The 20059-nt window shown below is 43.8% G+C and overlaps 1 protein-coding gene across 1 annotated transcript in view; it reads right to left on the minus strand.

Annotated features, from left to right (window-relative positions):
• The window catches only part of LOC309568904 (sulfotransferase 2B1-like), a 95069-nt gene extending 93736 nt beyond the window's left edge, over nucleotides 1-1333 (minus strand). The window contains exon 1 of the mRNA XM_082274680.1: nucleotides 1187-1333. Coding sequence (XP_082130806.1) covers nucleotides 1187-1322 — 136 coding nt within the window. The 5' untranslated portion in view covers nucleotides 1323-1333. The remainder of the gene's footprint in view (nucleotides 1-1186) is intronic.
• Between the last annotated feature and the right edge of the window lie 18726 nt (nucleotides 1334-20059).

The raw sequence follows: 20059 nt of genomic DNA on the forward strand, positions 1-20059 counted from the left end.
CATTTCACAACCCATCCCCCCCCACAGTTAGAATCACTCCCCTAGGCTCACATTTAACCCCTTGATCACCCACACTGTTAACCCCTTCCCTGCCAGTATCATTATTACAGTAACACTGCATATTTTTAGCACTGATTACTGTAGTAATGTCACTGGTCCCCCCAAAAGTGTCAAATATGTCAGTCGGGGGTCCGATCTCTCCGCCGCAATGTCGCAGTCCCGCAAAAAATCACAGATCGCCGCCATTACTAGTAAAAAAAAAACAATAAAAATGACATAAATCTTTCCTGTAGTTAGTACACGATAAATTTTGCGCAAACCAATGAAAATATGCTTATTGCGTTTTTTTTTTTTAACAAAAATATATAGCAGAAAACAAATTGGCCTAAGATGTTAAAAAAAATGTTTTTATATTTTTTTGGGGGATGTTATATAGCAAAATGTGAAAAATATTGTTTTTTTTTCAGAATTGTTGCTCATTTTTGTTTATAGCGCAAAAAAATAAAAATCGCACAGGTGATCTAATACCACCAAAAGAAAGCTCTATTTTTGGGAAAAAAAGGACATTGATTTTATTTAGGTACAGCGTCGCATGACCGTGCAATTGTCCATTAAACGAACGCAGTGCCGAATCGCAAAATATGGCCTGGTCATTAAGGGGGCAAATCCTTCCGGTCCAGAAGTGGTTAGGAATGAATGCATCATTTTAAACATTACCAAACCTAGTGAGTCAATATGCTAGCCAGTCAACTATCATTTTCAGAAGATTTGCAATCTGGGGTCATTTGTAAAAGCTATAGGGGCAATGCCACATTATACTGTCACTAGCAAGCACATACTTGTAGCAGGATCACTTAGAGGCAGTAAAACGCTTACCCGCTTGCATATGTCACTCCCTGGTTGCCTGGAGGTGCGGGTGGCACTTTCTTGCCATCCACATAGGTTTTGAAGTGTTTCCAACAGCAATGTAGTGATACTTTGCTGCTGAAGCTGGTTAGGGAGCAATACATACAAAGTCTGGACAATCCTCACTGTTTACCATGGATGGAGAGATCTGTTAGATTATTTTTGGTCAGCACATGGGTTGAATGGAAATAATCTATCTATGTATACCCAGCTAACCTGGCAGACAATAGTTTACAAAAACTCCTCTACAGTGGAAATATAGGATAAGCTAAGACCTTACCTGATTTGGGAAAGGTAACAATATAGACATCATCATCCTGAACTTGAAACTCATTCTCCAGATACTCAAGTCTTTCTTTTGAGTAAGTGACTGAAGCAAAATTAATCCCTTTGTGTTGAAAATATTCTGTATCCATCAGCACAACTCTCCAGACAATTGGAATTGTACAGTACAAGGACAACTTGTACAACAAAGTAGTTAAATATTTGCAAGCAAGCCAATAGTTAGCTGTAATTTATTTTTAAATGAAGTGCTGCATCCATCCCATCCCACGTCATACTGACTGTCCCAATTCTTTATGGTGTCCGTCAATGTGACAAGGGAACTACTGAGTATACTAAACAGAGGTACACAGTTGTCAGTACAAGTTCAAAAGAAAAAAAAACAAAACAAAACTAGGATGTACAAGATTGGAGCTTTCTTTAAGCTGTGTGCCAAACCCACATACTGTCATTAAAAGCATTGGATCTGCCCAGTTTTATGTCGTTTTTGATCTACACTTAGAGTATTACAGTATGTCACATTCTCTGTTTATAGGGATTAAACACAACACATTTCTTGTAGGACCAAATCCCCTTAAACTGGAGTTTACTAATTCGATAAAATACCATGTCTTTGCTGTATCTGCTGGTAATACAAAATGAAATGTAAAAATTAAAGTACATAAATCATTTTTATTAAAAGCGCAGACAGGAATTATGAACAATGATTTGATAAAGCCATATAAAAGGTCCACTAAGTATTATGAAATGACTTAGAATCTTTATGAATGACTCTCAACATGAACTTTCCTTCACTGCCAAAAGCAACAAAGTAAAATACAATAATGCAAATTATAAACTTAGTTTTCAGTTTCTGGAGTACAATCTGAGGAAGACAAAATCTAACTGGTTCCTGCTGGGGACACAGGGCTAACCAAGAGTCACCCTCTACAGCCAACCCTTCCTTTTCTTCCTATATGGTCTTCCATGGTTCACAGCTTTAAAGTGATACTAAAGTCTAGTTATTTTTCTTTAAAAACAACAAACATTTTATACTTACCTCCTCTGTGAAGCGGTTTTACACAGGGCAGCCAAAATCCTCCTCTTCTCGGCTCTATCGCCGACACTCCTGGCCCCTCCCTCCTGCCGAGTGCCCCCACAGGAAGCAGCTTACTATGGGGGCACCCGAGCCGAGCTGCAGCTCCATGTATCCATTTAGATACAGAGCTGCCATTCGGCCCTGCCCCTTCTCTCTCCTGATTGGCTAACTGACTTTGATTGACAGCCGCAGGCGCCAATGGCGCCGCGGCTGTGTCTCAGACGGCCGAGGGACTCATGGACATCACTGGAAAGAGATGGACCTCAGGTAAGTATTAGGGGGTGCTGAGAGGGGCTGCTACACCCAGAAGCAAAGAATGCATTAAGATAAAAACCTTCTGACTTTACAACTACTTTAACCACTTGCTGACAAGCCGCCGTAGTTTTACTGCGGCAGGTCAGCTCTATTACATGAAACGACTTACCTGTACATCACTTTGTGTAACAGATAGTGGGGGAGCACACAGAACGATTGGCTAGAGGGGGAGCCAATCAGTGGGTCTGGCGGACACAATGTCTGCCGGGCACCCGCGATTGCTCCCCATGGAGACAGAACGGTGGTCTGCCGATGTAAACAAGGCAGACTGCTGTTCTGTCAGTGATGAACACAGAGATCCTGTGTTCCTCCTATTTAGGAACACAAGTTTCTGTGTTCATCCAGTGAGTACAGCACCCACACACTTAGAAAGCATCCCCTAGGGCAGGCATCACTAAATAGCGAACCGCAGACCAAATGTGGACCGCGTCACTCTCCCTTTTGGACCGCTGCGTTTCCGCCGTTTAGGAGCCTTTTCTACCCCCCGCCTTCGCTCTGTAATCCTGGAATGTGGGGGAGCTGAGGACTAGAATATGGGAGACTGAGGACTGGAATGTGAGGGAGCTGAGGACTAGAATGTGGGGGAGCTGAGGACTGAAATGTGGGGGAGCTGAGGACTGGAATGTGGGGGAGCTGAGGACTGAAATGTGGGGGAGCTGAGGACTGGAATGTGGGGGAGCTGAGGACTGAAATGTGGGGGGAGCTGAGGAATGGAATGTGGGGGGCTGAGGACTAAAATGGGGGGCAGAGGACTGGAATGTGAGGGGTGCTGACTAAAATATGGGGGGACTGAGGACTGTAATATCGGAAAGCTGAGGACATAAAAGTGGGGGGAGCTGAGGACTGGAATGTGGGGGAGCAGAGGAATGGAATGTGGGGGAGCAGAGGAGTGGAATGTGGGGGGACTAAGAACTGGAATGTGGGGGAGCTGAGGACTGGAATGTGGGGGGGACTGAAGACTGGAATGTAGGGGAAGCTGAGAACTAAAATTTGGGGGGAGCTGTAATGTGGGGGGAGCTGAGGACTGTAATGTGGAGAGAGCTGAGGACTGGAATGTGGGGGGAGCTGAGGACTGGAATGTGGGGGGAGCTGAGGACTGCAACGTGGAGGGAGCAGAGGCCTGGAATGTGGGAAGCAGAGGACTGGAATGTTGGGGAACTGAGGACTGGAATGTGGGGGAATTGTGTAAATAGGGGCAGAGGACATTACTGTTAATGAGGGTTGACGTCAAGGAAATGTAAGAACACTACTATGAAAGGGGTGGGAAGGGGGTGATGTAAAGGGGGAGCTGAGTGTTTTGTTACGTTTTTAGGGTTGTGTTCGGTATGTGCAAAGACACACAAATACTTAAAAGTATAACATTTATTAAAAGTAATGGCAGATACAGAAAGAGGTAAAGAAAATATTACAAGAATAGTTAACTAAAGTTGCTTGTTTGCATGGTGTCCCCCTTTAAGGCATGGACAGGTAATTAAACCAGACTAAAAAACTGAGTACCTGCGCTGCTTAAACCGAAACCATAAACATAAATATCAATTGTGCTAATAAATAAATAACATCATAAAGTGCTCGTGCAAATAACTGTGCAACTGTGTATATAAATATAGTAAATATAACAGCATAAATATTATACATAAACTGTGCAACTGTGTATATAAATATATAACAGCATAAATATTAGCAATAACTCATATGTGTGACATATCATATATCAAAAGTAGTTATAAATATAAAGTTCATAGCAATAATCTCTTCCAAACTGAATAGAGTGCAAGTCTCTTGTGCTACTAAAAGTGCTCCGTGCTCAAGGTATATAAATAAAGTGCCGGTGCTCAGTCCTTGTGAGTTAGTGCTCCCCTCTCGGTCCCACACTCACCAGAAACAGAGAGTAATATCGCCTTAAAAACTGGCTGGATAAGGTAACCGCCTCTTATGGATCACCAACAGGTATAGGCTGTAGATCTCCTGTGCCTCTATATCCAGATAAATATCCAGGTGATGCTCCCCAATGTCATGAAAAGAAAAGGGCCATCATCGTGCAGTATATTCTAAAAGGTTTATTTTACACGCAATAAAAAGATACACTTACAAAACAAAAAGAATCAATCCGCCTTTAGCAAACCCACGGGACGCCAAACGAATGGCCGTGCGTTCCACCCGTGTAACCGGAAGCCGGAAGCCGGAAGAGGTTGCAGCCGGAAATAACGTACTACGTGTTCGGACGGCTAGAACACGTAGTACGTCATTTCCGGCTGCAACCTCTTCCGGCTTCCGGCTTCCGGTTACACGGGTGGAACGCACGGCCATTCGTTTGGCGTCCCGTGGGTTTGCTAAAGGCGGATTGATTCTTTTTGTTTTGTAAGTGTATCTTTTTATTGCGTGTAAAATAAACCTTTTAGAATATACTGCACGATGATGGCCCTTTTCTTTTCATGACATTGGGGAGCATCACCTGGATATTTATCTGGATATAGAGGCACAGGAGATCTACAGCCTATACCTGTTGGTGATCCATAAGAGGCGGTTACCTTATCCAGCCAGTTTTTAAGGCGATATTACTCTCTGTTTCTGGTGAGTGTGGGACCGAGAGGGGAGCACTAACTCACAAGGACTGAGCACCGGCACTTTATTTATATACCTTGAGCACGGAGCACTTTTAGTAGCACAAGAGACTTGCACTCTATTCAGTTTGGAAGAGATTATTGCTATGAACTTTATATTTATAACTACTTTTGATATATGATATGTCACACATATGAGTTATTGCTAATATTTATGCTGTTATATATTTATATACACAGTTGCACAGTTTATGTATAATATTTATGCTGTTATATTTACTATATTTATATACACAGTTGCACAGTTATTTGCACGAGCACTTTATGATGTTATTTATTTATTAGCACAATTGATATTTATGTTTATGGTTTCGGTTTAAGCAGCGCAGGTACTCAGTTTTTTAGCATTGTTTGAAAGGTATCAACCTCTCTACCTAGCAGCAGCTGATGCATTTAATTTATTAATTTATTACTTAGTTATTAATTTTATTTATATTCACCGAACCGAGGTTTCCTAAGCGCAAGCCCCTCACACTCTAATTAAACCAGACGCTTGCATGTTACATGATGCTGCTCTGGAGATGGGACTCAACTCTTAGCAGTTTGGGCAGTGGTATTTAGACCTGTGTATAAGGAATATACCACCCCAAGCCAACTCCCTTTGCAATATGACCCCTCAAGGACTTGACCAATTAACAATAACACTCTTTTGGTATATGGTAGAACTATGCTTATGTCCTTATATGGCTCCTTGACCAGGATTTGGAGGCCTAGAATGCATTAGTGAGCCCCTTTATTAGTAAGGAAATATAAAATATACAATTTCCCCAACACTGAGGACACTTATCAAGAGGGGATCTTGATGTGAAGGGGGAGGGGACTGTGATGTGCATGGGGACTGAGGACGCTGATGTAAGAATGATTTAAGATCTGTGCATGTGCATTAGGTGCACACATCATGGCCTGCCTTACCCGCAACAAACACAGAAAGAAGTCCTTAACCTTTTTTTTTTAAAATTGCGCCTCACCAAGCCGCATGGTGCTACATCAACAAGCCCTTTGGCGCATGTGAAAATGCGCAATGGTACCGACATGATATTTGGAACTCTGCTAGAAAAAAATTTTACTGACCAGACCTCAGTGAATTGTAATTCAATACCCCTACCCTAGGGACACACTTAACCATTTGATCGCCCCTGGTGTTAACCGCTTCCCTGCCAGTGACATTAGTACAGTAACAGTGCATATTCGTAGCACTGATTACTAATAATAACTAGTAATCAGTTATTATCAGTGCAATGATTATCAGTGTAGACCCCACTGTCAGGAGAGCCACTTATCGGCTCTCCTCTACTCGCACCCTGTCAGCGCAAATAGAGGAAAGCAGGTAACTGGCACTTCCTGGTTACATTGTGATCAGCTGTGATTGAATACATGGTAAAGAGCCTACGTCATGGGCAGTTTACCGAGATGGAAGATGTGGTTTGTCAGAGCGAAACACTGCACTACTGATCGTCATGCTTCTCCTGCTGGACGTCAAATTAAATCCCCCCATAATGTTCAGATATCATTGGTGGTCAATTGCACAATTACTCCTACTGGCCAAGCCTTTTATGAAACCTTTTGTTTAAAAGTTTAAATCAGTATTTTTTGCTAGAAAATTACTTAGAAACCCAAAAAATTATATATATATATTTTTTTTTTTTTTTCACAGAGACCCTAGAAAATAGAATGGCTTCTTTGCAATATTTTATGTCACACAGTATTTGCGCAGCGGCCTTGCAAGCACACTTTTCTTGAAAAAAATACACTTTAATAAATTTTAATGCAAAAAAACACCATAGATAACCCATTTTTTTTTTTTGTAAAATACAAAAGATGATAATACCTAACATGTCATGCCTTAAAATTGCGCACACTCGTAAAATGTCGACAAACTATGGTACTTTAAAATCTCCATAGACGACACTTCAAAAATGTTTACAGGTTACTTGTTTAAAGTTACAGAGAAGGTCTTGTGCTAGAATTATTGCTCTCGCTCTAACGTTCGCGGCGACACATCACATGTGGTTTGAACAATGTTTACATATGCTTGTGCAACTTATGAATGGGTTCACTTCTGCGCTTTACTTTTTTTTTTTTACATTGTCCCTTTATTTTTATTTATTTTTTGTAACTTTTATTCCTATTACAAGGAATGTAAACATCCATTGCAATAGAAATAAGGATGGCAGGCCCTCTTTATTGAGAGATCTGGAGTCAAAAAGACCCCAAAAGTAAAAGATCCTCCAAAAAAATGTTTTCAAACTTTTGCTTTAAAAAAAAAAAAAAATTTGCTATAGCCTGGGAACCAGAAGTGACGTCATGACATTGCCCTGGTCCTCCTAGGGCATAGAGATGAGTGGCAGCCATGTTGGCCTCACTCTTCTCCATACCCAGCTACTGCTAGTGTTGGATCGCTCCCGGACTTCACCGATCGGTCAGGTAAGCCCGGGAACGATCAGGAAGCAGCAGGCAGGGGGAGCACCCCTCCTGCCGCTTCTACAAGTGATCCAGTGGCAAATCTGTAGTACCACTGTGTCTAAAAGGTATTCACCTAAAGTAAAAAAAAAAAAATGCGGGGGGTTATGGCGGCTAGCTGCTGCATAACCCCGATATTTAACGTCAAACACATTATGTATATTTACTATAGGCCGGTTGGTAAGTGGTTAATTAAATGCTCCTTTTCCCCCTTCCTCCATTGTGAAAGGAAGGGGCAGGTTCTCTAGTTTAAACAGCATTACTGTTTATATTTGTGATTGCTGTGAATGGCCATCACAGTGATCACAAGGCATGGAGCCACTCCAAAAGACTTGGTGCCTTCAGCCTTTGCTCAGCTGTCTGATGGCTATGGGAGCAGAGGCTTTGAATGCTTACTGAGCACAGGTTACTAGGGAGTGATTACACTGAAAGTTTAAAGTGCGTTTTTAAAAAACAAAAAAAAATATCCTATCTAGAATGCCCAATATTTTGTTGTTGTTGTTGTTGAACCAGCCTTTGAAATCTGTCAAAAGTAAGATATTACTATAGATATAGTGATATATATGAATTTGCTATCTACACTGTAGATTAAGCCCGGGTTAGGCAAAAAAAAAGAAAAAAAAGCACATTTTAGAGCACCACCGTTTTTTTCAGTAGCTACCATCAGGATCTGCTGCCCTATAGTGTTGAAATGTGTAAATGTCTGTATATATAATATGTATGCACTTCCTGCCCCTGGCTTTGAAACCCTGGAAGGAGGAAGGAATGAAGAAGTTGAGAGAGAGAGAGTCTTAGCGACATGTCCTTTCAGTGCTTCAAACCAGAAGAGAATATTATAAACTACTAGGGAGGGAATAAAAAGTGCAGTGTAGATAGGCTGACTCTGAGTTCCACACTACACTACAGTTTCTGCCAGTGAGAAGTTCTATTCCAGGATCGTCGGACAACAGCAGGAGGTTCCTCCCATGACTGCTGATCTTGTCTTCAGGTCTCCAACACAAAGACAGAGGCCGCAGCTTCCTCCCCTGCAACTGGACATTGATGCAACATTCATCTGGACATACGCTATATTGTCAAAAGTATTGGGACGTCTGCCTTTACACGCACATGAACTTTAACGGCATCCCAGTCTTAGTCCGTAGGGTTCAATATTGAGTTGGCCCACCCTTTGCAGCTACAACAGCTTCAACTCTTCTGGGAAGGTTGTCCACAAGGTTTAGGAGTGTGTCTATGGGAATGTTTGACCATTCTTCTAAAAGCGCATTTGTGAGGTCAGGCACTGATGTTAGATGAGAAGACCTGGCTCACAGTCTCTGCTCTAATTCATCCAAAAGATGTTCTATCGGGTTGGGGTCAGGACTATGTGCAGGCCAGTCAAGTTCCTCCACCCCAAACTTGCTCATCCATGACTTTGTGGACCTTGCTTAGTGCACTGCTCTAAATCATTTGGTGGAAGGAAATTATTGTGAGGGGTTGTTTTTCAGGGGTTGGCCTTGGCCCCTTAGTTCCATTGAAGGGAACTCTTAAGGCGTCAGCATACCAAGACATTTTGGACTAGTGTCCCACAACTTTCCTGCCTTAAATTTACCAGGGTAGGTAAACTCATACCTGAGATGGGCCCCACCCCCCCTCCAAACTTTTTAACCGTCACTGCATTCCAAGACCCTTAGACCCTTGCCAACTGCAATGACACATTCCTGGAAAATGAACATTCCCCCCCCCCCCCCAAAATGCATAATATTAGCCCCATAAAGCAATCCCTCTTATAATTAAGGGCTCTTTCACACGGTCCGCCTCCGTAGGCGGATTCCTGTTGCTCAGCGGGGATGACAGCTCCGTCTCTGCTTGCAGAGCGGAGAGGGAGGTGTCTCAGCCCCCGCTGCCCTCTATGGGGGATTGGATGAGAGCGGACCACCTGTCCGCTCTCACCCAATCCGATCCGATCCGATTACTGAACGGATGGAAAAATAGGGTTTCCATCCGTCCAGATTTCACGGACAGGATCGGATGCGGATGGCAGCGGGTGTCAGCGGAGGTGTCTCCGCTGACACCCGCTGCCCCATAGAGCTGCATGGAGGATCCGATCAGATCCGCCTAAAAAACTGACAGGCGGATCCGATCGGATCGCCCGTGTGAAAGAGCCCTAACTCCTTGCGCAATCATAATGACATTGAATGCAAATACAGAATGAAACAAACGAGAATAAAAACAAAAAAATAAATAAATAATTGAAAATCAGATCAAAACTATTACAGGAGGGAGGGCAGGAGAAGCTATCTCCATTCTGTACTAGCCCTGACTGGCTTTTAAGGGACTAGCGCCACCCCTTTCCTCCACCAAAGACCCCACCCTGCCCCACCCTTGCTTTCTCCAATCAGATGGGACGCTTAGTTTTGAACAAAACTAACTGTTTAACCCATGCTATGGTATATTCCATCCTATCCTGCCTCTATAATATTGTGTTACTATTGATCTTTGACATTCTTTATTTTCTATTCACACACACACACACACACACACACACACATATATATATATATATATATATATATATATCAGTCTTGTTGAATTTCACTGGCTTTGGTGGGATTTGACTGACTGATAGAGTTATACCTGTTTATCTCAAAGTTATACCTGTTTATCCTTTAAATATACTGCGGCAGGCTGGCCTTCCTGCGTAAACCGTTGTAGGGCTACATCGGTCGCGCGCCTGCAGCTATGGGGGAGCACGTTCCCACCCCCACTCGGCAGCGGGGACTCTAATGAATGGAGCAGGCGGCTCTGATTGCCGCCTGCCACCTGCGATCACTCCCCGCTGAGAGAGAAGAACTGTCAGCTGTTGTAAACACAGCAGACCGTTGTTCTCCCTGGAATGATCACAGAGAGCCTGTGATCCTTCTATATAGGATCACAGGTCTCTGTGATCATTTCACTAGCCCAACCCCCGTACAGTTAGAATCACTCCCGTAGGCTCACATTTAACCCCTTGATCACCCGCTGTGTTAACCCCTTCCCTGCCAGTGTCATTATTACAGTAACAGTGCATATTTTTAGCACTGATTACTGTAGTAATGTCACTGGTACCCCCAAAAGTGTCAAAAATGTCAGTCAGGGGTCCGATCTGTCCGTCGCAGTGCCGCTAAATATCGCAGATCGGCGCTATTACTAGTAAAAAACAAAACAATAAAAATGACCTAAATCTTTCCCATGGTTAGTAGACACGATAACTTTTGCGCAAACCAATCAAAATACGCTTATTATGATTTTTTTTTTACAAAAAATATGTGGCAGAAAACAAATTGGCCTAAAATGTTAAAAAATTTTGATTTTTACATTTTTTTGGTGGGGAATTTTATATAGCAGAATGTGAAAAATATTGTTTTTTTTTTTTTCAGAATTGTCACTATTTTTTTATTTATAGCGCAAAAAATAAAAATTGCAGAGGTGATCAAATACCACAAAAAGAAAGCTCTATTTGTGGGGAAAAAAAGGACAACAATTTTATTTGGGTACAGCGTCGCACGTCCGCGCAATTGTCAGTTAAAGTATCTGTATCTGCCGAATCGCAAAATATGGCCTGGTCATTAAGGGGGAAAATCTTCCAGTCCAGAAGTGGTTAAGTAAAATAGCAAAACGTTATCCCATTTGTGTCAGTTTGTTCTTAAAAGGTATACTTACAATGTCAGAACCTAGAGTGTCAGGTGGGTTGGATGGTGCACAGGGTTATGGGAGTGCTGAGGAACACCCATCAACCAGCAGCCCTCAAGGGGGCAGTGTTACACACATTAACATGCACATTTTTGCACATTAACATATTAACCTATTGGAACATTAACATACTGTTAATAATCTCTTCTTTTATTAGTGCCGGTTCACACTATTGCGATGACAGACATCGCATGTGATTCGGAGCGCACTGCTCCTAAAATCACATGCGATGTCTGTGCGATGCGAATTCAGCCATACAGTTTGTATGGCTAAATTCGCATCGCAATCACAGTGAACTCGCACAGGACCCTTTTTTTGGCCTGCAGCAGAATCGGATCGCATGGTGGTTCACACCAGTGCGATCCGATTCATGTGCGAACTGTCAGATCGCACTGCGATATGCGTTAGAATCTGAGGGTGTCGTTAACTTTGAATTGACACCCCCAGCGATTCGCATATGGCAAAGAAAAAACAGAGTGCAGAGATCAGGAGTGCAAGTCTCAGCTGTGCCCCAGCTATGCAGCCTACCAAATGCTCAGCAATGCAGCCTCACCAGTGGCCAGCAATGCAGCCCCACCAGTGCCCTTCCAGTGCAGCCTCACCAGTGCCCATCCAATGCAGCCTGCCCAGTGTCCATCCAATGCAGCCTGACTGGTGAGAATAAATTGCTGGGCACTGGTGAGACTGAATTGCTGGGCACTGGTCAGGCTGCAATGCTGGGCACTGGTCAGGCTGTGTTGCTGGGCACTGGCGAGGATGCATTGGATGTTCACTGGTGAGGCTGCATTGCTGGGCACTGGTGAGGCGGCATTGCTGGGCACTGGTGAGGCTGCACTGCTGGGCACTGGTGAGACTAAATTGCTGGCACTGGCGAGACTAAATTGCTGGGCACTGGTGAGGCTGCATTCCTGGGCACTGGTGAGGCTACATCGCTGGGCACTGGTGAGACTAAATTGCTGGGCACTGGTGAAGCTGCATTGCTGGGCACTGGTGAGACTGTATTGCTGGGTACTGGTCAGGCTGCGTTGCTGGGCACTGGTCAGGCTGCATTGGATGGGCACTGGTCAGGCTGCATTGGATGGGCACTGGTGAGGCTGCATTGCTGGGCACTGGTGAGAGTAAATTGCTAGGCACTGGTGAGGCTGCATTGCTGGGCACTGGTGAGACTAAATTGCTGGGCACTGGTCAGGCTGCATTTCTGGGCACTGGTGAGGCTGCATTTCTGGGCACTGGTAAGGCTGCATTACTGGGCACTGGTAAGGCTGCATTGCTGGGCACTGGTGAGGCTGTGTAGATGGGCACTGGTGAGGCTGTGTAGATGGGCACTGGTCAGGCTGCATTGGGTGGGCACTGGTCAGGCTGCATTGGATGGGCACTGGGCAGGCTGCATTGGATGGGCACTGGGCAGGCTGCATTGAATGGGCACTGGTGAGGCTGCATTGGATGGGCACTGGTGAGGCTGCATTGGAAGGGTACTGGTGAGGCTGCATTGTATGGGCACTGGTGAGGCTGCATTGGTGGACACTGGTGAGGCTGCATTGCTAAGCACTGGTCAGGCTGCATAGATGGGCACAGCTGAGACTTGCATTCTTTATGTAGCTCACTCCTGAACTCTGCACTCTGTTTTTTTTCTCTATCTTATCTTCATAACATTTGATAGTCATATACTTCAAACAAATGGGCTGCTGTGCCCGTGCAAATGGAGCCACAGGGAACTGCATAGGTGTGAACCTAGCCTTATACAGTTGCAGGTTCTGGCATGCGGCTGACCTGGAAGAAAAATGTCCATTTTTTTTCAAACTGTTGTTTTACGGTACTTCATGTCTTGTCAGTAAAGCACTGGAGGTGCTAAAGGGGGCACCATTGTTAGAGTATGCTTAGGGCATCAGTTGCCTGTCCCTGCTGTAAGTGACAATGTACATGTTCAGTGTAGCATACAATCTGTATATCCATCAGGCTGCACCACATTTAGGCAATTTCTTAAGCTGGATACACACAATACAACTTTTGTTGGTAGATTTCCTTTAGATTTACCTTCAACTATGTAGTGCAAGGGCCTGCATGATTGCATACAAATTGAAAGTGTTAAAGTTTGACCTCATATTATATGGTTTTGGTAAATCTGAAGGAAAAAATCCAAAGAAAATTGTATAGTCTGTATCCAGCTTTACACTATAGTGCAGTTAGCGGCTACATGCATTATAATCAGTGTCACTCATATTTCTGTACTACAATGATATTTGAAGGTCCATTATATATAAAAACTTAACAAAACACATATGTAGTATGTTTTGTTGCTAAATATTATTTAACCAGGTTTTCCTTAAAAGAAAATGTTGCTTCAATTTATAGGTTTAACAATGCTGATGGGCAGGATACGCCCAGCTGACAGAATGCAGGCACTTCCCACCTAACTACAATTAACTGTTAAAATTGAAATCCAGTCCCTCCACACCCATCCATTAATCATTGCTTTCCTTTCTGTGTCTAGTCATGTGGCCTTCCACCAAAATCTTGGTATAAGCTGGAGAAAAGCGTAGCCACACCCATTTATTATTTATTTTGAACTGTCACTCATTTTAAGTACACAGCTTTGTCATGTTTCATGTATTAGATGTGTGTTATAGGAGTGCTGGAATGATTTAAAGGGTAAAGCCTTTTGAGGTTGCTCTTCATCGACATGAGTTATCACATGAAGTCCTCAGGAAAAGTCTTCAGCACGTGTCAAACACAAGGCCCGTAAGCCGAATCTGGTCCACCAGGCCATTTCATGTGACCCTCGCAATCAGGGCATTTTATTTTAGCCAGAACGTGGTGGAACACTGTTCCGCCAACTCCAGCTCTTGTGCTCCCCACTCACCACTGTCACTTGTAGCCTTTTGTGTTTGGAAAAAACAGCTGTCCTCTCGGTGGATCTCCCAGATCCCTGCACTCACAGTGAGGACAAGGGAGATGCAGAAGCAGGTGTAGTGCGGGATAGGGCATCACGTAGTAAGCTGCACTGTGATCCCCATCTGTGCCTGGGTGCAGAGATACCAATCAATGACCTCCCTTCAAGTGAGAGAGAGAGAGTTGGAGCCTCCTACACTGCTGGGAGGTACTAGAACCAGGCCAGGTAGGAGGAATGAAAGGAAGCTTTTGGAGGGTGGGGGAAGATGGGAGCTGTGAAGGGAGATGTGTGCAGAGGTCAGATCTGAGGAGGGGTGAAAGTGAGATGTTGACAGCCTGTGAAAGAGAGCTGAACAATGCACACACCCCTAAACCCTGCACTCTGTATGTAGAGCACTCCTCAACCCTGCATTCTGCACATAGCGCACCCCTGAATTTTGTACTCGTGGCGCCACGCTGCTGTCTCAGCCAATGAGGAGGAGAGTCCCGGACAGCTGAGTCTCTAATGCAACGTTGCTGGATCGAGATGGTAAGTATTAGAGGGGCTGCTGCACACAGAAGGCTTTTGAATATAATGTATAGAATGCATTACAACCACTTTGGCGTACGTTTGTATTCAGCCCCCTTTACTCTGATACCCCTAACTAAAATCTAGCAGAACCAATTGCTTTCAGAAGTAATCTAATTAGTAAATAGAGTCCACCTGTTTGTAATTTAATCTCAGTATAAATATAGCTGTTCTGTGAAGCCCTCAGAGGTTTGTTAGAGAACCTTAGTGAACAACCAGCATCACGAAGGCCAATGAACACACCAGAAAAGTTTGGGATAAAGTTGTGGAGAAGTTTAAAGCAGGGCTAGGTTATAAGAAAATAACCCAAGCTTTGAACATCTCATGGAGCACTTTTCAATCCATCACCCGAAAATGGAAAGAGTATGGCACAACTGCAAACATACCAAGATATGGCCATCGACCTAAACTGACAGGCCAGGCAAGGAGAGCATTAATCAGAAAAGAGGCCCATGGTAACTCTGGAGGAGCTGCAGAGATCCAAAGCTCAGGGGTAGAATCTGTCCACTGTTAGTTGTGCACTCCTTAAATCTGGCCTTTATAGGAGAGTGGCAAGAAGAAAGCCATTGTTGAAAGAATGCCATAAGAAGACCCATTTTCAGTTTGCGATAAGCTATGCGGAAGACACAGCAAACATGTGGAAGAAGGTGCTCTGGTCAGTTAAGACCAAAATTTAGCTTTTTGGCCTAAAAGCAAAATGCTATATGTGGCGGAAAACTAACACTGCACCAGTGGTGGCCCATCCATTGGGGGCACAGGGGCGCCACCCCCCTATCCATGCATCCGGCCCCCTAATCTACATGCAGGTGCCAAACACATGGATTCCAATATTGGATTTTTTTTTTTTTGAAGCACGTGATTAGAGCCAGAGGCTCTAATGGGACTCAAAAAAGTATGGGCTCGGGGTGCAGAACACTGCGCCCTGAGCCCACCCAGTTGTATGGAAATAGCGAATAAATATTCGCTATTGTAACACTGACTCTCCTCCCAGCCAATCAGGAAGAGGGTTGTGAGACCCCTTTCCTGATTGGCCAAAAGGAGAAGCGATCTTACTGGCCAGTGGCCAAGAAGAGGCAGAAGACACACGGCTGGAGGAGAAGCACAGCGGCTCAGCCATCCAGCACTTCCCGGCTCGGACAGGAGGAGAAGGAGGCGGTGAGGAGGTAAGGAGGCAGGCCGTTGGGGGGGGGGGATGTGTTTCCAACCGACCGACCGGGCAAGGGGAGGGAATGTGTTGCCAACCGACCGACCGGGGGAGGGGAGGGAATGTGTTGCCGACCGACGGTCGGGAACGGGGTGCATTGGTTTGGTTTGCCGCCGCCCAACCCCCCCCCCCCCGGATTACCGAGCACCAGCTGCCACTGCACTGCACATAACCCTAAACACACCGTGAAACATGGTGGTGGCAGCATCATGTTGTGGGGATGCTTTTTTTCAGCAGGGACAGGGAAGCTGTTCAGAGTTGATGGGAATATGGATGGAGCCAAATACAGGGCAATCTTAGGAAAAAAACCTCATAAGCCTCGTACACACGATCAGATTATGGATGAATTTTCTTTAGTTTCTTGTTGCATGCTAGTCTCGTATGGAAAGTGAAGCAGTTACTTTCATACGAAAATTCTCATAAAACAGAATTCAACTTCAGAAGCGATGTCATGTGTTGAATTGTTTTGTGTGTATTCTCTCGTTTCCGAACATGCCTAGTCTTGCTCTAATGATTTTTTTGGGATGGAAACTGAACTAATTAAACGAAAATCGGACGTTGTGTTCACATACGATAAAAATTTTAAAGCCTGCACATCTAGTTTGTGGGGTACCAAAATTCGTAATCAGCTGTCGAAAGCACTATCCTAACGATCCGAAAATCGGCAGATCGTTAGTCGGACTAAAATTGACTTCCGATTTTCTATTATTGTGTGTACAGGCCTTTAGAGTCTGCAAAAGACTTGAGACTGGGGCAGAGGTTTACCTTCCAGACATAACCAGAAAGACTTGCAGCTATAATTGCAGCAAGAGATGGTTCTACAAAGTTTTGACTCAGGGGGGCTGAATATAAAGGCACGCCACACTTATCAGATATTTATTTGTAAAAATTTGGAAAACCATTTATCACTTTCCTTCCACTTCACAATTATGTGCCACTTTGTGTTGGTCTATCACATAAAATCCAATAAAATACATTTATGTTTTTAGTTGTAACATGACAAAATATGAAAAATCTCAAGGAGTATGAATACTTTTTCAAGGCACTGTATTTGAATCCAAAGTTATGTGTTAAAGCATAATGTTTTACTTTAGGACATCTGAGAAGATATATACAATAAGGGCACAAATAGGAAAATACTTAAGGGGGAACCCCATTTTCGTTAATAATGTTTTACTTTAGGACATCTGAGAAGATATATGCAATAAGGGCACAAATAGGAAAATACTTAAGGGGGAGCCCCATTTTCGTTAATAATTTTTTTTTTGTCCTCCCTATGGGTCACCCCTAATGAGTTCAAGCTGTGACCCAAAAGGAGAACCGGTAATGGGAACCTTCCACAAATCATTGAAACCTTTCACACTGTTGTGTCGCTTATCAACTGTTGTGTGAAGCTCAAAAATGTACATGAGCTTCTTTTGGGTAAAATTGTGAGTTTTTAGCGCCATACTCTTTAATGGATGCATCTTAATAAACCTTGAAAAGTGTGTGTTCATGTGCATTTTTCAGGCACTACCATAAAGCCCCGTACACACGTACCGATTGTCGGCCGTAAATATTCGGCCACCGAACGATCGGCCGATTGTCAGCTTGTTAGTATGATGCTTCCGACAGCCGACAGCGCATTTTCGGCCGAAAAGAATCTGTCCTGCAGGCATTCAAATTTTTGTACGCCGACAACAGAACGGCCGATTGTTCGCCAGTCAGTACAGAATTCGGCCGACAGACAGCAGATTTTCAAGACTGGGCATGCTCAGAAAAGAAAAAAGACAAGGAAAGTTAACCATCACATGACATCACTTCTGCAGTCGGCTGTTGTTGGCCGACAAAATTCATGTGCAGTCTTTTGCAGTTTTCAACAGACACGACAGCCCAGGACAAAAGGCGGCCGATCGTTCGGCCGACAATCGGTACGTGTGTATGGGGCTTAAGTCTACCAAAAGGCACTACTTTTAGTCTATGGTGCCCAGCACATGTGTCTGCTTGCACCCAATCAACTCTGAGTTTGTCTACAGCCAAAAAAAAAAAGAAAGGTTTGTGTTCATTTTAGACCTATTTATAATGGAAAGGAGGGAAATAGATGAAAATTAATGTTTATATCAAGTTTTATCTTGGCTAGAATCTTTGGAAAGACACTTTTGTGTATATATATTAGGTGGACAGGACATTGTGTTCCCAAATGGTTTTATGGGTTAGGATGTTTTGATATATGCTATATACATGTAGCACTACTCCCTTGGGAGCTGCTGATTTCGGGTTCCCCTGGGTTACCATTAGCAACAGCAAGGCAGTTCAACATGTTGGCTCAGTCAGGAAACAGTCTAGGAGCTTTGGTTTTTTTGTTTTATTGAGAACTTAGATGGGAGAAGGGAATGAGTGGGATACTCCAACTTATGTAACTATGCACAATTGGTTGGGACGGCTGAATAGCGCTGAGTAACGCTGAGTTGCAGCTAGGCCACTGCTTCACCTTGACATTAGCAGTGAAGTAGTTGTAGCGGCCCCTTTGGCATCGAGTGAATAACGAGAGGAGAGCTTCTGACGGGTGCAGTACTTTTATTCTTTTGCAGCAAAGGTGTGCAGGAGGGTTGAACGTTATTCTCTTTAACACCTTGAACACCGTAAACCATAAGCATCATAAACACCGTAGCACCATAGCACCGTGAAAACTGTAAACGACATACAATACATTTGTTTACAGTGATCACCAAAAAGGGGGTTACAAGGTTAATTACAAATGTGAAGTTACAAGGTGGATTACAGTTGTCTGCACACATATCTAAATTACATTAAACATCTAAGGAAACACGGCCACATGCAAGATGCTTTAGATTATCTATAGCATATTTAAACTAACATCATGGATACAATTTATGTTTAACAACATATATACTTCTATATATATAATAATGCACTTTTACTGCATACCTCGCTCCGCTTGCCAAGGGGTGCAAAACTTTTAAGCCTTAGGAATTCTATCAGCAGTCATCTTCCTGCTCTGTATATAAAATCTGAGTCACAGAAAACTTTACCTCAGAGCTAGAGGAAGGAGGAGTAGGAGTGGTCTAGTGGTTCTGCTGATTAAACATTCCCCAGGGAACCAAAAGGAAGGCAGAAAGGTTCCACCTGGCAGTAAGTGCTGAACAAAGATTTACAGTGATAAGCGGACAGTTACAGTAGTAGTAAGTGAACTTTCTGAGGTAAACTGGACTGTACTGCAGAACAATCTTCAGGGCCCTTCCTGGCACCCCCTTTTTTCCTAATCTTCAGGGTCAACTACACGGCACCCCCTTTACTGTTACACTTCCTGTGTGAGCTAGCTCCTTGATCCCTTGACTTCTCTGGAGTGGTCCCCTTTCCTAGGCAGACCTCTTGACAAATCTCCTGGTACTCACGGACACGGTTTTTCCCAAGAGACTCTGCCAGCAGCTCCACTTGTCAGGACTCTGGATCCCCTACAGCTCAGCTCCACACCTGGTTCACTAGGCTGACTGCCTGAACCACCTTCCTCTCACCTACAGTAGGAGAGACAGCCGTCCACCTCCTCCTGGGACTTTTCTCCTGTCACATGTCCCCTCAGTATTTATGGTCAATCTCAGGATGCATTGCAGGAATGCCCTCCCACTGGGACTGCCATAAAACATGATGTGTCACTGGCTGTGTTTCCTCCACTGTCCAACAAGCTCCATCATTGGATACAGTGGGGACACTCCCTCAGACCCAGTGAATCACACCTGGAAACATGTGACAGGCAATCTAATAGATGAGACTCCCCTGATAAGAAGAAGGAGCATAAATGCATTTACCTAGCACCTACCTAACTAGGAGGGTGCTACATACATAATTGTACCCTCAATAAATTTATTTTATTTTGTTGGTTGTTATGTTTGTGGGATATGTGTTTTCTATCTTGAGTTAATGTTGAGTATAGTATGCCCCTTGCTAACAAGCTTGTATCTATGTGGTCCTACAACTTCTTCTAGATAGGCTTCGTGCACATGAATCCTTTCAGGCATCGGACATAAACT

Source organism: Pelophylax lessonae (assembly GCF_965119305.1).
Source record: "Pelophylax lessonae genome assembly, chromosome: 12".
NCBI classification, from domain to species: Eukaryota; Metazoa; Chordata; class Amphibia; order Anura; family Ranidae; genus Pelophylax; species Pelophylax lessonae.